This window comes from Arachis ipaensis, chromosome B4, assembly GCF_059453495.1.
Source record: "Arachis ipaensis isolate K30076 ecotype BB chromosome B4, ASM5945349v1, whole genome shotgun sequence".
Lineage (NCBI taxonomy): Eukaryota > Viridiplantae > Streptophyta > Magnoliopsida > Fabales > Fabaceae > Arachis > Arachis ipaensis.
In genome coordinates this window covers 142,612,705-142,633,872 of record NC_142439.1, presented here as the reverse complement: position 1 = coordinate 142,633,872, position 21,168 = coordinate 142,612,705, and the positions used below count along the sequence as shown (strand labels likewise).

The following is a 21,168-nucleotide window of genomic DNA, read 5'->3' as shown; positions in this document are numbered from 1 at the left end:
ATTAACCGTAAACCATCTAACTTTATCAACTCTGTGGACTTATTCCGATATACACAAATTTTTTACTGTTGTATACACAATTTTTTACTGACAAAAAATTGAGACACATTTATTTACCACATTAAAATTAAAGTAGTCCCGGTAAAAAATTCTATGCACGCAGTTTGCAAAAAACTATTATTCACTTTATAGTTTTGTTCACGAATGTTGGATATATACTTTTTCTTTTGCCGATTTTGTGGATGACATTTAAATGTGGCCCGCAAGTGGTACCTTAATCTCAAGCTTTTTTTTTTATTATTTCATTTTTAAATATCCTTTGGGCATATGCTGTTGACCTGTTGTTTCTAGTTTTGTCAAGTGGTTTCAATTTGCCATCGCATACTCTATTACGTAATAATTTATTTTAAAATATCAAATTCATGATATAAAATGAACTTCTGAGTTTGATTATAGAAAAGTATAAGGTGTCGTTTTGCTGCCATACATAAAGAGTGTAGTACAGAACCTGAGATTTGATAGATGCAAGTAACTTAGAACTTTTAGAAGTGTATTCTTGAGTTGTGAAGGAAAGAAAATGCTAATAAGCTTTAAAAGGGGAGGAAGAAGAGGTGAATGAAAAGCTTAAAATATTTAAAATTAATGAGTTTAAAATAAACAACAGACTAACAAGATCAAACCCTATAAAACTTTTTTTTTATTTTCTTTAAAATATCTGTAAATCAAAAGGATGAAAATGTTGTTAAAAAATTATTATTTTTTAATTTATTTATAGACAATATATATTAATTAATTATAATAATAAATTAAACTATTTTACGGATGATATAATGGTAAGTTTATTTATTGTTATAAATATTAAATTAAATAATTTATTATTATTTTTAATTTAAAATTAAATGAAAATAAAACTAATAATACTATTTTATTTGAGTTTTAGAATTTAATGAGTGCTACATTTAAATATAAATAGTAATTTTAGAATTTTGGTTTTCAATATATCAAAGTCGTCTTTGTAATTTTTTTACTATAAATTAAAAAGAGTTGCGATTCAGTCCTATCAAAATACAAGGCTTTGATTGAGAAAGATAAGAAAAAATTAAATTTTCTCTCAATTATACTCACAAATTTAAAAATACTTCCACCTTTTAAATATCTATTTCTTAATAATTTAATATGGATAATGTTTAAATTAAAGAAACCAATAATTTTCAATACATACTTGTAGTTGTAGTTGATATTCTATTAAACACTATATGTTATTCGTATACTTGCAGAATACTTTAAAATTTTATAATTTAAAAAACTGTGGTAATTTTAAAAATAAATATAGTGACATTTGAGAAAAAAGAAATATAATAATTTTAAAGAGTATAAACTTTTGAACAAAATTGTTAATTATATATAAAAAAATCTCAATAGTAAAAGATATATCTCAAATGACATAAATATAATTTAATAATATTATTTATACACAAATTTATGTGATATGTATAAAAATATTAATATTATTGTTAATTTATATATTTAAATTATTTTTTAATTAAAAAAATAAAATTAATATATGTTAATTATTAAAAATTATCGATGTTAAAATAGTGTCTACTAAAGAGAACACGCATAATGAAATTTAATATAATTTGTTCTATGAAAATCCAATAAGATTTTTGACTATTTTTACTAAAGACAAAGTGATTTTTCAAAAAAAAAAAATTTCAGACACTTATGATCCTATTTTCATAAAATAAAAATACGCCTTATTTGTTATTTTCAGCGTTAGCTTGTAATGAAAGATGTATAGTTATCAAAATTAAGGTGCTGAATTAGCCATTATTAAGATCGGAATTAATTTATCTCTTTTCACTTTTATTTTAACTTTTTTTCTTTTTTTTTTTCTCTTAGTTCTCTTTCTCTCTATTAGATTTTCTTGAGAAAAAATAACTTGTGATTGACTTTTGAATTTTCATGAGGATTTATTCCAAGTGATTATTTATTTTGTGTGTATGTGTTTTTTTTCCTCAAAGAATGTTTTTTGATTTTGGGTGATCATGGTTAGCGACAATATTTTTCATTGTAGAAATAATTTATTGCCACTTGAAGAGTATATAGTAAATTCACTTTGCAACTGGTATGTTTCTTCAACTTTCTTTTTTCTAAGAGAAATTTATATTTTGTAACTTGATTTTTCGGTAACTTACGATTCTGGTGAATTGACATCTTAATATTTTGATAATTTAGCATAAGTTTATTTGAAATTTTGAATTCTACACTTGATGTGAAGCTCTATGTTTTTTCTCCTTCTAAAATGATTGGGTTGCATATTACCAATTAAAGATAACAAAAAAGAGAATTGAATTGAATGCAATATTAGTTGAGCTGCTGAGACAATTGTTTACAATGTTAGTGTTGGGAATAAGGAATATGATCACAATCCAATTAATCATGTGTGAAATAATTTGTTATTGTTATTATATTAAAATATTAATATAATAATATCTTTGATTAAATATAGAGATTTATCATTTTGATAGTGATAATAATATTGAGAGATAAATATTTTATAATTTAATCTAAATTATTCTTGGTCATAGGATTATTAAAAAAGACATTAATAATCCGAAAAGATCAATATATATATATATATATAATGGTCTTTATTTGATGAAAATTAATAGATCTCATTTATTAAATTATATATATATATGGTGTATATAGAGATATGACTATTGAACTGACTTACTTTGAGAATTCCTAATGGTTATAATTACCGTATATTTGTCAATAGAATATTCTCAAGATGAACATAGTAATAGAGTTTCCTTTTATCTGCGACTGTTACAGTAATTAACAATGTATTTATTATACTTTGATTCCGGACACCTAATACTCTAGGGTGCTAGTTGAATGGATATTGGGTATAATTTAAACACTTATAGAATTAATGATTAGTCAATAAGGAATCCGTCAACTCTCGGTAAAGAGTTTGAGTTCTACGATTATAATGACTGAGATGAATAAAACATTGGCCAAGAGGATTGAATGAATGAAGAAATTAGTTTCTTAGGTCATTCACAATTCATTATAATAATGGTAACAAGTTAGAGTTTGACAATTAAATCATACTCTAAGGGTTAACCAAGAGCTGGGAAGATGGAAGGAATTATATTTTGTTCTTCTGAGGTTCTTAGTAAAAATATATTACTTCATAGTTCATACTATCGGGTCGTTGAGGAGTGTTGCTAGACACCAACCTTGATTAGTAAATTTAGTATGACTAATTTACTATCCGCTTAGTATTGAACCTATGGGGTCACACACTAACAAGTGTTCTAATCTTTGCTGTATAATTATTTAATTATTATTTTGATTTGATCAAATAAATAATTATATTTATTCAAATGGAATATTATTATGAGGAGTGTTAGGGAGCCAGCAACTTTTGTGTTTTGTAACTATCAATTAACCATCAATAGTATTTTTAATGGTGTGAGATTATATCCAATGGTGGGAGATCACTCACTTTTCTTTTGATGGTTAAGTGATAGCCACAAAATACAAAAGTTGCTGGCCCCTAGACTTTTTCTATTATTATATTCTTTGCTAGTATCAAGAATATAATAATAGTACGATGATTGAGAATAGTAAATGAGATTTGAGAATAATTAGTTATTCTATTTTTAAAATTGAATTCTAAATTTGGATGAAATCCTAACTGTTTCCAATTGAGTTATGATATGATTCATAAATTTAAAAGATTCAGATCTAAAATAACAAGATATGATTTAAATTTGAATTGAGATTCAAATTTAAAATCAGTAACAAATCTCATACTATATATATATATATATATGCCAAGAGTAAAGAAATTATAAGAATAAAATATAAGAGTTTTATTCCTTTACCTCTACACACATAAGCGTATGTGAGACTGATTCTTGGAGAAGAATTTTATAGCGTACAAAGAGTTGCAAGAGGTTTCTCAATTTAGATCAGATGTCCATTGGTCAAGGAGTTGATAGCAAAGATTGGTCTCAGTGTGGATACGCATCGAAAAAGAAAGTGATTTTTACTAAAATGTCTAAAGGTATTTAGATTTTATCTATGTATTATTTCTAGAATAAAATTTAAATACAAAATAGATCTTTAAAATTACCTTATTTTCTTTCGCTGCATGTTATGAATACATGGTAATCCTTCAGCTAGATGTGTTACAAAAAAGCGATTTAAGAGAGAAAGATATGAGTAAAGATGATGGTAAAAAAGATAAATTAGTCTTTAACTCATTTTAATAAGGTGTAAGTATTAGCTTGGATTGATTTTTTTAATGAAAAAATATTTTTAAAAAAATAAAGTATTTTTATTTAATTTAAAATTTATTTAAATTTTTTTTAAAATATTTTTATTAAAAAATAATTTTTTTAAAAGTTAACAATACTTTGTTTAAAAAAAGAAAAAAACAAAAGATATTTTTAATACTTAAATTTTTGTTTAAAAACTTATCTAAATATAAAATAATTTTTGTTTATTAAAAAATATTGTTTACAAAAATAAAAAATAAATATTTTTTTAAAAAACCAATTCAAATTTTATTTTTATTTTTTACGGTATTAACTCAACAAGTCAAAAATTAATCTGTCATAAATTTGAATTCTATTTAAAAGTCTATCACTAATAAATGAGTTGTGCATTCCTGTAGGACATAACACGGTTTATAAATTTGAAGGACATAAATTAGGGTGATGTCTTATGAACCGGATTGGATTTTCACTCTGTTTCTCACTTTTTTTTTTGGTCAAGCTCTGTTTCTCACTTTCTCCCCTCTTTCCCCAGTAAAATGGACCGGGTTGGTCCATGGGTTTGTTTGTTTTTTGTAGCCAACCCAACATAATTAGACCAAAAAGCGAAAAGAAAAAAAGAAGCTGCGTTTTTTAATTTTGTTTCCTTTGTTGCTGAGTTTTTTTCCTCTCTCATCTGCGCTGCGCACCCATTCTGCTGCTTGCTCGAAGAGCTTCCGAGTGCAAGTTTATCGATGGATGCATCTCGGATCGATATATTTGAGATTTATAGAAGATTCTCCGGTAATTTTCTTTGTTCCTCTTCTTCTTATCACTTTATTTTGATTCACTTTTTTTATCCCCGTATATTGATGTGGTGCTTCTTAGCTACGATACGCAACTGTTTTTTTTTTTTTTTTTTTTTGCTGAGCTTCTTCTTGTTGTTATTGTTATTGTTAGTTGTTGTTATTATTTTCATTTTGGTTATCTTGGAAAATGGGAAGGAAAAAACTGAAATTTGAGAATTAAGCTATGTTTTTCTGTAGGCAAACAAGATTTAATCTTTTTAATCTGTTATTTATCTGATTGATTATTGTTTTTATTTTTATGTTGGTTATGGTGTACAGATATAAAATCAGGACATGGATTTGTTGTTGGAGATGAAGGGTACAGGCAGGACAGTGACATTCAGAAAGCTAAGCTTTCAAGGGAGGCATTGACACAGCTCTCCAAGTTGGTTGAGTCCAGAGTTAGTACAGGGTGAGTATCTTTTTTTTTTTTTTTTGTGTGCAGCTTATGAGAATTGCTTTCATGTTAATTGGTGTTGGAACCTGGAAGTGCTCATTCAGTTGTGTAGGTGATGATGATATTTGGATTGATAACATCAGATAAATGTGTGAAGCTCTAAACAATTGAGTGAATTTATATGCTTTTATGTTTCCTTTTTTGATGATTGCTTTTGTAATTAACAAGTTCCATATCGATATCGTCTAGGAATATGGCCAAATAGCCTTCTCCTGTGAACTTGCTTTTAGAGTTGAGTCAGGTCCATAATTCTAAATTGGTAACAAAACTTATTGTTTGCTTTATGTTGGATTACTTGCAAATGTCTGCTTCTGCAAACTTTACGCTCCAAATGCCAAACTCTCCGTGCGAAGAGGGCGTGTTAAGTTCTACATCAGTTAGGCATGTGATAAGCTCGGACAATTCTAGCTATTTGAAGCAAAACTAGGCTCACAATTCTAGAATTTGCCGTTTATATTATAATGAAATTAATGAAGGCTTTAATTTAATCATGGCTGTTGTCTATGGATCTTGTGCGGTTTTGAATCCGCATTTTAGTTTTACTTCCAAGTGAGCATGGTTGTTTTTCCATTCCAGCTTATCAAATGTCATGTGAATATTGATGTCACTGCTTTACCATGTATAGGTTAGTGAAATCCAAGTATAGCTAAAATCACAAGAGTTGCAACAAGTGGACATCTCTCTTTTTCTATCTTTAACTTTCTTAATGTGCCAAAATTTTCAGGGCAACAATTTTTGATGAACTTTCAATCCTCATGTCACGGTTGGAGTTGGTGGTGAGTTTTGATTTCTTTGACATTATTCAGTTATGCAATTTGGTATTCTTTTATCCAATGATACTTTTGTGTCTACAACTACATAAATAGGTTTAGCAATTTCTTTTCCAATTAAAGGGGAAAAAAGAATTTTATGTTCTAAGAAACATAGTAGCAGGATGCACATACGTAAGACACCAAAGAATATATTATTACGATTACTGGACTGGATCCAGTGCTGATACTTCTGCAAATAATAGAAATTCAAGTAATTTTGTTATAGGGAGAGACAGAAGGGGGGGGGGGGGAACAGATATATAGCCTGATGCAAAGCATTCTAGCGCTCAAATTCTGTTTGTTTTCTTGTATTTTTAATCTTTAATCTGATACTTGCAATTGGAACATGTGCTTCATTTGTTCCTCTCGCCAGGCAGACTTTTCAGAATTCACTCGGTTCTATGATTTTGTTTTCTTCATGTGTCGCGAGAATGGTCAAAAGAATATTTGTAAGTAACCCGGTCATTTCCTTTGACATAATCTTGTATTAATTGCATATGGTGGTGAATCAGTATGCAAAATCCTTACATTCTTCTCTTTTTGATATTCTGCAGCTGTAAGCAGGGCAGTAACTGCTTGGAAATTAGTTCTTGCTGGGCGCTTTCCACTGATTCATCAATGGTGTGACTTTGTTAAGGTACCCTAATTATTAGACGACTGTGAAGCTTATGTGGTGCTTTCTTTAGTGACAGAGGGAAGTGTTAGGATTCAGTTTAGAAGGTGTGTTGGTGAAATGATTCTGTAGTGTAAACTGTAAATACTTATTGGCTAATGGTTGCATTAAGCAAGGCTCTTGTATTTAAGTTTGGCCAAAGTGCATGATGTGGCTGCAACTTTACTGCATCTGTTCTTGAAATAGGAAAATCTTTCGTAAAACTCAACCAGTTAGCTATGAGGATGTGTTGTTAAAAATGATCAATTTTATGATCTGTAATTGGTTGTAGATTTGGGAAAATAGGCTTTGGCTCAGGGTTTGTCATACTTTTGGCCATTTTAAATGAAAGCCTGGGCATGTTTACTGAGTTAAATTGATTGGACCTGATTAAGAAGTAGTTTTGTGTTATTTTTTCTTTTGTTGGATGCTGATATATTACATTTTATTTAGAAAAATCAACGGTACAACATCTCCGAGGATACTTGGCAGCAGGTTCTAGCTTTTAGCTGGTGTACACGCGATAATCTGGACGGGTATGATCCTGAAGGTACTATCTCATTGTGTGCTAGTTACAATAGCTAGAGATGCCAATATAAATATGCATATACATGTCCCCATGTCATGTAATTTTAAGTCCTAGTTACAACAGTATCTAATTATCTACTTAAACATTTTGTTTCTGCTTCTCTCATGCTGCATGGGAGTTTATCTGGATAGTTGCATCTAGAGGAATTTTATTGTGGGGGATTAGCAATCATGCTTGGATTCTGATGCAATGATCATTTTCCTTTTCTCCTCTTGCAGGTGCTTGGCCTGTTTTAATAGATGATTTTGTTGAGCATATGTACAGGTTAGATTTCTTTACATCCAAACAAAGCATCTTAAATCTTTTGAGAATTTTGATGATTCTCTAAGATATCCCCTCGAATGAACTGATACCCTTTACATTTTTATTTTTCTGATATATGATACCATTTACTTCTCTAATACCCTCCTTTTATTTTTTATACTTACTACCGATTAAAGTTTCTAGTTGTAATTCTGATTTCTAAAAGTAGAGAGAGGCATTGTATATTGTTATATATATCGGCATCTCCTAACCAACATTGTTTAGTATATTACCCTGCAGTATATCAGGATCATGCTATGATAATTCCAGCTTTCGTTGTAACTGTGGTGATCCAGAATCCAAGCCATGTGTTTTCAAGGACACACTTCCTGGTGAGCTTATTTATAGTTACAGTCATTCTCTTATATGTGTAATAGGAGTCTCATTCACTGGTGTATAAATCTGTCAGAACTAAGAAGTATTTCCAGCCTGAAGCGGAAATTACCTGAGGACACAGGGAAAAGTAATATGGAGTATTCAAATATGTCTGAGGACTTGGTTTCTTCAAACTGTAAAAGAAGTAGAGCTCATGATACAGTGGATTGGGAGGACAATCGGCCAGGGAATACAACAGAGGACTGTATGGAAACGAGTAGACAAAACAGTCCCTTGTGCTCATCTAAGTCCCCGTGTGCTGTTGAAGGTTGTCTATCGAAGGGATTTGCAGGACTATTTTCGGCTAGTTCTTATGTGCAGTTTGGTAGGGAAAGGAGGGCTTCTTTTAGATGAAGCACCATTATAAAGGTATATAAATTTATCTTTTGCTAATTGCTATCTGTTGTTTGCACGGGATAGAAATATTTAACTTAAGGTTGTTCCTGTAGTTGTGTGGCTTAGTAAGTTGTGCTGGCGAGTGTTAATTGATGATCCATTGCCTTTGGTAAAATCAATAAAATGTCTTGTGTTTTATTTCTCTATATTGTTTCATGTATTGAATATTGATGATAAATATAAATCAGTAAACTGATTATGATGATTTTGATTTTACCAGACTTAATTTTCCAATGATATTGCAGTTGTTAACATTTTGTAATGTGCTTTAGGCTAGACAGAGTGCTAGGATTATTGCAATTAGATATTAATACTGATATTTGTGATATAATAGAGATAAGTGCTTTTGGGAACTTGTATAGAACTTAACATAGTACCTTGAAAATCAACTTTGCTTGCTATCACACAAGTTAAATTGAGCTTGTAAACACTAGTATGATACTTAAACAGTGCATGAAATTGTTGTGTTACTGTTATAAAATCCTTAGAACACTAAAACTTTTACCTTAACCCATTCCATCATGACTTTGACTGTATCGTATACACAATTCCTCATTTTCCTTCCCAAAACCAACAATTTAAGACACGATAGCCATTCAACTTGGATAATCTTCGTTTTGATCAGAACTTTCTGGTAGAGTAGAGATGCCAGAAAGTTACCACTGGTACTTGGCAGCAAGAAGCACCTCCTCATACTGCTGGGCTGCGTTATCCCAACTAAGATCTTGTGTCATCCCTCGCCGTTGAAGCCCTTCCCAGCTTTCCTTATACTCTCTATAGGTCAATAAGCAATTCCCTAATGCATGTATCAACTTGCCTGATTCTGCACTTCCAAATGTCCATCCAAGTCCTGTTTCATTGAAGGGATCAAAAGGCTTCACTGTGTCCCTCAATCCTCCAACAGCATGCACAACAGGAACTGTTCCATAAGCCATGGCATAGAGTTGGTTCAATCCACATGGCTCAAATCTTGATGGCATGAGCAATATGTCTGCTCCTGCAGTTATTCTATGAGCAGTCTTCACGGAAAAACCAACCCAACTGCGGATCTTGTCATTGTGTTGATTCTCGAAATTCCGGAGCATTTGTTCCAAATCCGGTCTTCCAGATCCCAACATGATTAGTTGCACATCCTGACCCATCATCCAAGGAACCGCTTCGGCTATGAGATCAACGCCTTTCTGCGGATCCAACCTTCCGATAAAACCGATTACCGGAATGTCCTCGCGAACAGGCAAACCGAGCTCCTTTTGCAATGCGGCTTTACATTGAGGCTTTCCAGTATGCAGTGTCTCGAGGGAGTAGTTGGTGTAGCCATCCGATTTCAAGTGAACATCAAACTTAGGGTTCCAATCTTTGTTATCAATTCCATTCACGATTCCCCTCAGTTTCCATCCATTGTCATTGATGATCCCATGCAAACCCCAACCACCTTCAGAAGTTTTAAGCTCCCATGAATACCCATGGCTAACCGTGACAACACGGTCTGCGCTCTTTAAACCGGCTGCAAAAATGTTGAAGTGGTCACCTCCAATGGGGTCATATAGTTTAAAAAGGTCTATGTAGTGTTCAGCTAAATCAACATAGAAGAAATCATCAACAGGACCCCGACCCTACAAGGAAAGAAAGTGTGTTAGTGTTAATGTGTCAAACATCTTCTTAACATAGACATATATAGATGGAGATTGAACCTGGTGAGCTATGTTATGAATAACGAGAACTGATCTTGTGTACTTCATCAAACCCTGGTCACGATAGTATGCCTTAAGATACACTGGCAGCAATGAAGTATGCCAATCGTTTGCTATGAAAGCCAAGTTTCCATCTCCATAGCAAACACCACCACATGGAACATGCCACGGAACCTGTGAATTTTTCAGTTTGATTTATTATTCATATTCAAAGAAATGCATCAGAGCTATAGTGAAGACTTCAAGAACAAAATCAATACTAGTCATTTTCTATTTTATCTTCTTTTCACACACATGATTTCAAGCTGTAACAGATTGTAGACCACAATCTAGTATTCTTTTCTTCATTTTAAAGAAGAAACAAAATCTCTATCAAATCACTAGCATCCTGAATCTCATTATCAGAAATTCGACTAATATTCTCTAGTCTGACCAAGGTCACATGAAGGGTTAGGGATCTGCCTTAGAAATAATTTTTCTTTCCCCTTCTCTTAATTAAATCCTAATCTCTAGTTAAAAGACCAAAACATTATCATAATACAGTATTCTAATGTGCTAGAAGACTTCAATTTGTTAGAATTATCCCATAAATAAACATTGACCAAGTGACGAAGTCATTTAGTTTATGTACCTCAACAGCTGCCTTGCAAAACAGTATCATGCGCTTTAGAATATCCTGTGAGATGAAAGACAAGGTGAGTTAAATGTGTAAAATACTTGACAGTGACTGTCAAGAAAAAATATATTATTACCAATCTGCTTCCTGCATATATGTTATGCTCCAGATTGTGAAACATTGGACTTTCGATGAAAACAAAGTCTACACCATCAATGTAAGCCTGGAAATATCTTACTTCCATATCCTGTAGAGTGAAAAATTGGAAGGTTACAACACCCTCAAAGTAGAAGCAATGTAACACATTGAAAGAGAACAATCAATAGGAACAAAGCAGATGCTGCATACATGACCATCCACTCTGTATGTTTTTCGTACTCCTGTATCTTGGGGTTCGATATAGTTACCATACCGAGGCGCAACAACCTGAGAGGAAAACAGAGAAGAAGAAGAAGAACATGGTATATTATGCAATGGGCAAGGTACAAATTCAAAGATTAAGTTTTCTTCTAATAGTTTGTTATATTCAATTATTCAGTAAAGTTCAATAAGGGAATAACATGTTACCATGACCCTATGTCCACGCTTAGCTAAAGCCTTTGGTAATGAACCAACAACATCTCCAAGTCCACCTGTTAACTCACATAAAAGTCTATAAGTTTATGTCCTTCGTATCTTTTTATTTTCGGTCTTGAGGCAGTTATCAATATAACATATAGAACATTTTATATTTAAAAAATGGTGAAAACTCAGGTGAAGTCGACTTCACATGAAAGTTGATACCTGAGAGTCGTTAGATGAAAATTTAGTCAAATCAGTCAAATCATCTAACGGCTCTCAGGTATCAACTTCACGTGAAGTCGACTTTATCTGAGTTTCCACCTTAGACATATTTTTATTAAAAGTCACCAAAATTGGTATAAGGTGGGTAGGTTTAGTTACCTGTTTTTGACCAGGGAGCACATTCTGCTGCAACTACTATAACATTCATCACATTGGTCCCAGCCAAAGGTTGCGGTATTTCACCTTCACTCCCAATCTCATTAGATTCATCAGTTATATTCTCCAAACTTGATTCAATAACACCATCCTGATTCTTAACCTTCAGACTTGAGTTCTCAGTTCCATTTGTAAAGAAGGCTGGTAGTGAATCCAGCCTCAACGAAGCCGGTTCAGGAGGCGGGACTCTAACATCCTGGTTAGATTCATCAAAGCCTCCATAAATGCCTAGAATGTTACCATTTTGGTTCTCAAAAGAATGGCTTCTGCCATTGGTGCCATGTTCATAAGAAATACTGCCCCCTTCTGGTTTACTAATATTGTCACTGTCTATGGAAGAAATTAGTTTCTTTCTTTCTGAAATCTGCAATTGATGAGTTGAGATTGACCATGTAAACATTTGCTATGAAGCACAACATAAGCATAGTTACACTAGCCTTCTAGATGAACAAACAAGCATATATAGTACTCTTGGTACATCCATACTAAATATATCTAGATACATTGAATTCTGAGTGTACTGGGTTTTCAAAGTGACAGATATTTTGAAACGGATAGAGTAAATACCAAATACAACACTACTTTAGGATAAAGCAGAATATACCTGTTGAAGTAGGTCCCTTTGCAAAGCAAGAACCTTCTTCCTCTTTTCAATCGTGGCATGCACCACATCCTTTGATCCATCTTCATACTCATCTTTCCCAAAACTCTTGCAAGCTATTGGTCTTACTTTCTTACTCCTCCATAACACCCTCTTGCACCAACACAACCCCAACCTTTCAGAATGCCCAAAACATGAACCCTTTATGCCACAAACCGGAAACCGGGGAGAATGGTAGCTGCTTCTTGTGTCAAGAAGCACCAGAGACTCAACATTAGTTTCCAATACAAATGGCAAAGATCCCAATGATGTTGATGATGCCATCATCAGAAAGAAAAGTAATCAATCAACACAACTTTTTGAGAGAAAATGGTGCATGCACAATACTATAACTGAGTGATGGGAAAAACCCAGATAGGGATTTTGCAAAAGATGAGGACTTTTGTAATTTTGTCATGGAAGTGAAGGAACAGAGGAGGAATCAACCAATATATATAAAAAGAAGAATAAGCATGAAAATCTAGTGGTTAATTGGATTGTGGAATATGGAAAGTGGACCCAAGAGAATGGGAACATTCATGAAGTTTGAGGTTGGAAATCGCTGACCATTTTAGAACAGAAGAGTTGAAGCAAATATTTTTGGAGTTGTGATTGAGAATCTTAGCCAGAAATTGCAGAGAGAGAATTTCAAACGTGAAATTCATTGATATGAGAAAGGGGGACCAGCATGAAAGATTCAGTGATTCACCATTCATTGGTAGAACTGAATGAACAAAAGTTCTTCTATCTTCCACGGTTGTCTGAATTGTAAAAAGTTACTTCATAGAATCATCTTGAATGATTTTATACATTTTAAATTTTTTATATTTTATTTTACCAACCATCTATAATACTATTTCAACCAAAAGAAACTTCTTTTAAGGTTAGTTTGACATTGGCCATCTTATTAGGGTTACATATTATTAAAGTAGTTCATTCTGATGTTGATAACATAAATCAAATTTCTATTCTTTAGGTAATAATATATGAATTTAATTTTGATACATGTCAAAGCAATTTTATCTGTGTATTTAATTACGTAATACTATATCAACAAAAATAACTACTTTTATATTGATCACATAGATGATCATTTAAAAAACCGAATGTAATAGATCGAATGTGTAAAACATTTTACACATAGGATATTAAAATTAAATTCTTTTTAGTTATTGATTTTAAACAGTAGCAATAACAAAATTTGAATATAAATTCTTCACAAGTAGATTACTTTAAGTGGTTTAGATGTCGATGGTCAAGTAGATGCAAAATTTCCGCGTAGTAGATTGGAAAATCCAAAGAAATCATGTCTTTTTCATTAATGACAAAATCACGTTTCTGGCATGTAAAATTTTGTAGTATTTCCTAGAACCTAACTTATTACCACATGTTCCCAATCAAACCTATAATCTTTGTGGTTTTGTTTTTTATTTCTTTCTTTCTTTCTTAGTGGCATGAGCAATTTTTCTTATTACTATAGAGCAAGCGCGTATCATCCCTGATCATCATCACCTCGTTCTATTTAGTTTGCTGCATTGTCCTTACGTTTGAATGGTTAATGTGCCTAATCAACAATTAACAAAGCACTCTACTCTCATAAATCATTATTTCCTTCTTACAAGTGATGAGAAGAAATCAATAACTATAAACAAGTAATAAAGATGATATACTTAAATAACCGCCAATAACCGCCCAATTGTTTTAAACTCAATTTGTAAATTCCACTGTATTTAAACTCTTCTTAATTTAGAATTCCTTTCTCTATTCTTAATTCTCACAAAAAATGGAACCAACCCAACAGGAAGTTGGAATCAAAGTTTACAATGCAACTCCAGCACCGTCCCATGATGATACACGCAATTCTTCCGGCCCAATCACTCTTCCGGTGATGCCTCCAGAGGCTGTCCGGAAGAATCGCCGTGCCATCATGGCAAAGGGTGTCCAGAAGACACTCAACAAGACTTCATTACTCGGAAACTTCCTCCCAACGGGAACACTCCTGACATTCGAGATGGTCCTTCCATCAATCTACAAGAACGGACAATGCAGTCACGTGCACAGCATGATGACCCACGTGCTCCTAACCATATGTTCACTCTCATGCTTCTTCTTTCACTTCACAGACAGTTTTCCCGGCCCTGACGGAACCATTTATTATGGTTTCGTGACTCCGAAAGGACTGTCCGTGTTCAAACCGGGGATTCCGGTTCAAGTGCCAAAGGATGAGAAATACAAGGTTTCCTTCACGGATTTTGTGCACGCTTTCATGTCCGTGTTAGTGTTCGTGGCAATTGCTTTCTCGGATCATAGGGTTACTAATTGCTTGTTCCCCGGGCATGAAAAGGACATGGATCAAGTCATGGAGAGTTTTCCGTTAATGGTGGGAGTAATTTGTAGCGGTTTGTTTCTTGTGTTTCCCAATTTCAGACGTGGAATTGGATGCATGTCTGCGTAATATGAAACTTGTTATTGTGTTAGTAATAATTTGTTTGGGATTTGGTAGTTATTTCTTTAATTTTATCTACATCATACTCATGTTAATATTTTTGTTATGAATTAAGGGCTACAGAACAAGAATAATATTGCTCTTTTTTTTTATGGTTGGTTTTTGAATTTATTTCGCGGATTGATATTTGATCCCTAATAAATATTTAATTTAGAACGAGAATGTCCTTTGCTTAATCATAATTCAGAAACATTATGCAACTTTCAACCCTTATGGCCTTATAGATTCAATGTGTCTGTGTTATGTTATATATCAATGTATATATCAAGATGTGTAATCATTAAATACTAGTATACTACTTAGAATGAATTTGTTAATTTAGTGCAGACCAGCAATTGGTTTTATTTAAGCTTTTAAACTACTAACCAAGTTAGTTAATATGTGTATAATTATACATATTAATTTACAATTTTTTCAACTAAATAATTGATAACCACTGTAATCAAACTTGTAATAAATGAATAATTAAATTTATTTAATAATTTTGTTTTATAAATTGCTAAATACATATTTTTATATGCAATGTTGGTTTTTGATATACATGTAATATAATTGGTAAAACAAAAATAACCTATGCAAACTAAAAATTTGTCACAATGTATTTGTAAATAAAAACATATATTGTTTAATTCATTTTTAATATATATTTTATATTTTAACATATATTTTAAATTAATTGATAATTGATTTAGCAAATAATTTTTAATATACACATAGCATAGTTATTGATAAAATATATAGGCTTTATTAATAAGTTCTTATTAAGTCTTTTTTCTGGAAAAAAATGGTGTGAGATTAAATTTGATCTAGAATGATTTTTTTAACTATCTAATAATTAGTTAATTTAATTTTTATTACATATCTCTCAAAACATAAAGAAGATCCCTCACAAAATAAAAGAGTTTATTTATACAAAATTGAAACATTGGCATATTAGAAACTTAAGTAATTAGTTCTAATAAGAATAGTGGTAATAATGGAAGCTCTGAAGGATACAAAGCTCTAAAGAATTATGGGAAGAAACGCTAAAGAATAAAAGTATTAAACAATATGTGTGTATAATGTTGTATATAATATATGCTTAATATATAATTAAACAGGAAAAAGTAAATTTTAATTGTTACTGTTGATCCCCTTAATAATCTTAACTTGGGTCCTTCTCTAAACCAAGTTCAATAGCTCTGCCCCAAAATGAGCCAAACTCAACCCAAATATTAGTTTTAAAAAAATTCATTATCTAAAATTCATAAAAAATAATGGAAGCTTTTTAGTGAAATAAATAAAATGAAAGCTTCGTATAGAGTACTTGAAAACTACAAAGAACTGGAATATCAAGTATCAACATTCGGTCAATTGCATGATTATCAAGTAATGATGTTGATTTATATATCTTTCTATTTTTCTTTATTATTTTCATGCAGTATGAATTTTTGAAATAAGTACAATTGTGTCACTAATAAACAAGTTGAGTGCAAGGTGCCACGGCATAGCCTTACATATTGACTAGTTCAAAAGAAAATTTCTAAGTCCATATTGGAGTGAGGATTTATTTTTTAATTATTATTATTTTTTCCTTCATTCTATTACTCTTCTTTGCTCTCTTTACAGAGTACATCTTAAAATTAAACTGAAATTTAACATGTTTTTTCATTCAATCTCGCATTGGAGTCTGACTAGCTAATTTCGTGTTTTGAATAAGCATCTTCATTAAATTTTGGAATTAATAAGTAAAATATTTTGATTATTCTAACGGTTATTCATCAGCTCAAACAAATTGCCATGCATATGGATTTGTTTCAATTCAAAAGATTTTTCTTCCTCTGAAATATCGAAGAAAGACTCTAGTCATCAGTCTTAATGGCATTAAATACTATCCAACTTCAAATTTGTATGGTTGCATGTGGACCACAACGTTTAATTTTGTACTGGCATGGAGTTAATTATATATGAATTTTGGTGTTATATATTATTGACTTCTGAATAATTATATGTAGAGATATTCAACATTTCATTAGAAGTGTTCACAAATAGTATAAGATAGCAGGAACAAGCTAAGTAATTGGTAGACACTGTATTCATATAATACCAGGTTATTTTAGTTCAAACAAATTGATACTTTGAATTAAAGACATATATAAATTATTAATTAATAAGCTTATATTACAATTCAATTGATATATATATATATATATATATATATATATATATATATATATATATATATATATATATATATATATATTATATTTTCTCACTCAATAAATACTCAACTGCCTCCATGGATAATGATGGAACATTTCACAGCAATATACATATGCTCAATAAGGATGGAATATTTCAAACAGCCACTCAAGTTGAGAAGAGATTTTCGCAGCCTTAATTTAGATTATAGATATGATGGCATTAATGATAACAATTGGAATTTAACTAATAAGTTATATTCAACCATATTGGGTTGGTACAGTTAATTTAGTAGTTTGCTTAAACAAATGTGAGAGAGCTCGAATTCCGCGTTGTGTAGCAATTATTGGCGAGCGACAAACCTTTAAATGGAGTTCATCAGTACCGTGACGAATTAATCCTTAACTTGTTGGGTTGTGAGATACCATAAAAAAAAGAGTTATGTTACGTGTACACTAAAATCAGCCATCAAACTCAGTCACCAGTATAAAATACATATTAAAATACAAATACACATTGAAAATAAATTAAACCACACATGTATTTATATATAAATATATTGGTAACTGATTTTAGTAGCTAATTTTAGTGTACAAATAACATTTTTGAAATAAAAAACTAATAAGTTACATTTTTAGTGATATATCATGATAGAACTGTGTTATATAAGATATATCAATGAATATTAAGTAACATTAAGGTATAATAAATTTATTTATTTTCTTAGTTAAACTAATCAGTAGCATATATAACTATATCAGGTACAAATAGATAATATATATAAATAAAAAATATATATATATATATATATATATATATATATATCCAAATAAATTAATAAATTTATTAATTTTCATACAGAATAAAAAAATTTTATACAGACAATTAATTATATATTATTATTACAAAAAAACTAATTTTTAAAATTTATTATTTAATTAAATATCTGTATAAATTTTTTTATATTCTCGGTACATTAAAATTAAAATTAAAATCTAAATTAATTTATATATATATTAAACTCATTATTATAACTAATACAGTTAAAACTAACCAATCATTATTTAATAATTATATTCTTCCTCAATATATCTAATATATCTGCTTCTTAATTATGGCTAGCTAGCTATTTTGACTACAAAAATTATATTCAAACTATAATACTTCTATAAAAGCCCCTTCACTTCCCATTTCTTTGTTAATACATTGCCCAATCTCAAAGTTTTCTTCTCACCCTTCCTATAATTTCCATATATATAGGAAACCCTACACGCTCCATCATTGTTCAATAATTTCAAGAACTAACCCTTATTACTTAGTTGTTAATCTCTCATCATCATCACATACTTTCTTAGAATAATAAATCCATATCCATAATAACATTAATGGATAGTGATAAACAGCTGCAACCAGATCTAGAAAGTGGTTCAAATTCACCAACATCAAAACCCTCTGATTCTGAACCCACTTCAAAGCCACAAGAAAACAACAATAATAGCCCCAAAAAACCCATTGCTAATGGTAACTCCAATCCCAGTAATCCCACTAGTAACCCTAATAGCCCTAATTCTAATGGTGATGATGAAGACCCTACATTAGAGGACACAAACGACACTACCCTTGGAAAGGGCATCCAAACAACCTTCAAAACCGCCTCAAATCTTGGGAACTTCTTACCAACAGGGACTAACCTAGTTTTTGGGGCACTCATACCAACCATCTACAAATCCGGGCAATGTTCATCACTTAGTGTAACCATGATGATCTTCGCTTTAGTCTTCTGTTCCTTCTTCTGCTTCTTCTCCTGCTTCACCGACAGCGTCGAGCAACCTGCGAAAGATAGCAAGGGAAACAACAAGACAAAGGTCTACTACGGATTCGTGACCACCAAGGGTTTGTGGGTGCACAACCACCGCGGCTATATCGGCGGTAGGAGGTACAAGCTAGGGTTTGCCGACGTCTTGCACGCCGTGTTGTCAATGGTGGTGTTCTTGGCGATGGCTTTCTCCGATCAGAGAGTCATCGATTGCTTGTTTCCCAAACATGTGGATGATATGGAGCAAGTGATGAGAACCTTGGTTCTTGTTGTTGGATTTCTTTGCTCAAGTTTGTTTCTTTTGTTTCCTGTCCATAGACGCGGATTTGTCCCATCCTTGCCAAAGAATGCTAATGCTACCTCTACTGGCGCCGTCACTGCCACCACCAACACCAATACTAATACCACCGCAACGGCGGAAAAAAACGTGTAGTTATCGTTGAAGAAATATTTTTTAAGATGAATAAATTACTATTTATATACATAAAAGATATAGATGCTAATAAATGTACGCATATAAGAATAAAACGACAATTATAATCATAGAGGCTTCTGTGTGCCAAGAGTACCCGGATGTTGGTTATACAATTGGTCCGTTAGGGTATTCTTGGCACACAGAAACTATCTTCCGTAGATACAATTGTCGTTTTATTCTTATATATACATTTGTCAGCGTTTGTATCTTTCATGGATACAAATGATAATTTATTCAAATTATTTTTTGATAAAAATTCATGTATAATTGTTTTCATTTGAAGTTAATAGTTAAAAACAGTTAAATGATTTAACAAATTCATTCTTGTTTATCATTGAAGAAAATTTAAGGATTAGTTTCTTTAGCTCTCATGCTTTATTCAATAATGAATAAAGCTGAGTAATTAGCTAAGTAAATATAGGAAAACTGAATTACTATTAGGTCAATAATCATATTGCGTAGCTAGGTACTACTCTTATTTTTGTTGTATAAAAATAAAAATGTTATTTATATATTAAAATTAATCACAAAAATTAGTTATTATGTATTATATTACATATATTTATGTATAAATATTATTTAGTTTAATTTATTTTTAATATATATTTTATATTTCAATATATATTTTATATTAGTGATCGATTTTAGTATACATTTAACATAATTAATATAAAAAAATATATAACTTTCTTTAACTCATAGGGCTATGTATCATTACTTGACGCCTCTGATGCAAAACTGAATTAAAATTGCATAAATAATATACATATATATTTTTAGATATTGTTTAATTTTACTATGTATATGTCAAAAATAATAACAAGATGTTAAATTTATAATATGTGTTAGATACGTAACTAAAAGTGGGACAAACACCTAATGGCTAATGAATCCAATTCAAAAATTTAAAACAAGATTTTAGTTAATTACTGAATTAGAGGTCACCGTAGCAAAACTTAAGTAGGTGTCCACCCACCAGGCATTTAGTACTACGTACGTACATTACTATTTATCACTTATAGTACTAGGAATTCTATGTAAGTAGAAAATAAAAAAGTAAAAAAAAAATCCTAATAAATTTATATCTGTCCCACGCATGATGTAACTTGTTTGAAGTAGAGACAAAGGATTTAGTGTGTGGAGATTGGAGAACTAAGAGTAGATAGGATAAGATAATGACCAAATGCTATATATGCGACTCTTGTGGAGAGATATAAGAGATGGCAATCTTCACCAGTAGGGTTTAATTTTTGGTAATAAGGACCTTGACCTTAATTAATCAAGATGAGTTTGATTTATAACATTTTCTGTTTACAATAATAATAAAAAATATCATTGCTATGACGTTCTTTTAAAATTAGATATTATAAGTATCACATCTTTTAAATAAAACTTTTAAATAAAATTATTTTTAGATAGTTTATACTGTACAAGACATTTTTTGCCTTATAAACTAGTTTTTAGAATTGAATAAGATTCATCATTTTCAATTCTAATATAGTATTGACGACTAAAGACTAATTTATTGTAGTCTGAAT

The 21,168-nt window shown here is 31.0% G+C and overlaps 3 protein-coding genes and 1 pseudogene across 4 annotated transcripts; 3 read left to right on the top strand and 1 right to left on the bottom strand.

Annotated features, from left to right (window-relative positions):
* The first annotated feature begins 4,905 nt into the window (after positions 1 to 4,905).
* Positions 4,906 to 8,920, top strand: AAR3 (defective in cullin neddylation protein (DUF298)). 2 transcript variants are annotated; one of them, XM_016338804.3, is made up of 9 exons: positions 4,906 to 5,078; positions 5,402 to 5,534; positions 6,304 to 6,355; positions 6,765 to 6,840; positions 6,946 to 7,028; positions 7,497 to 7,593; positions 7,851 to 7,896; positions 8,176 to 8,267; positions 8,345 to 8,920. In XM_016338804.3, exons 1-9 carry the CDS (start codon positions 5,030 to 5,032, stop codon positions 8,662 to 8,664), a joined length of 948 nt encoding a protein of 315 aa, XP_016194290.1. In that variant the 5' UTR covers positions 4,906 to 5,029; the 3' UTR covers positions 8,665 to 8,920. The 2 variants fall into 2 exon arrangements, with proteins under 2 accessions (XP_016194290.1, XP_016194289.1); XM_016338803.3 differs by having other exon boundaries at positions 4,913 to 5,078; positions 8,161 to 8,267.
* A 164-nt stretch (positions 8,921 to 9,084) lies between these two features.
* LOC107635340 (granule-bound starch synthase 2, chloroplastic/amyloplastic) lies at positions 9,085 to 13,230 on the bottom strand. Its single transcript, XM_016338802.3, has 8 exons — positions 12,617 to 13,230; positions 11,956 to 12,376; positions 11,581 to 11,645; positions 11,362 to 11,439; positions 11,150 to 11,260; positions 11,029 to 11,073; positions 10,398 to 10,571; positions 9,085 to 10,319 (listed from the first exon to the last, which is right to left on the bottom strand). The coding sequence occupies exons 1-8, from the start codon at positions 12,938 to 12,940 to the stop codon at positions 9,363 to 9,365; spliced, it is 2,175 nt and encodes a 724-aa protein (XP_016194288.1). The 5' UTR covers positions 12,941 to 13,230; the 3' UTR covers positions 9,085 to 9,362.
* Positions 13,231 to 14,377: 1,147 nt separating this feature from the next.
* Positions 14,378 to 15,107, top strand: LOC107637296 (protein DMP9 pseudogene; annotated as a pseudogene).
* Positions 15,108 to 18,546: 3,439 nt separating this feature from the next.
* LOC107638139 (protein DMP8) lies at positions 18,547 to 19,611 on the top strand. Its single transcript, XM_016341308.3, has one exon. The coding sequence runs from the start codon at positions 18,725 to 18,727 to the stop codon at positions 19,586 to 19,588; it is 864 nt and encodes a 287-aa protein (XP_016196794.2). The 5' UTR covers positions 18,547 to 18,724; the 3' UTR covers positions 19,589 to 19,611.
* The last annotated feature ends 1,557 nt before the right edge of the window (positions 19,612 to 21,168 follow it).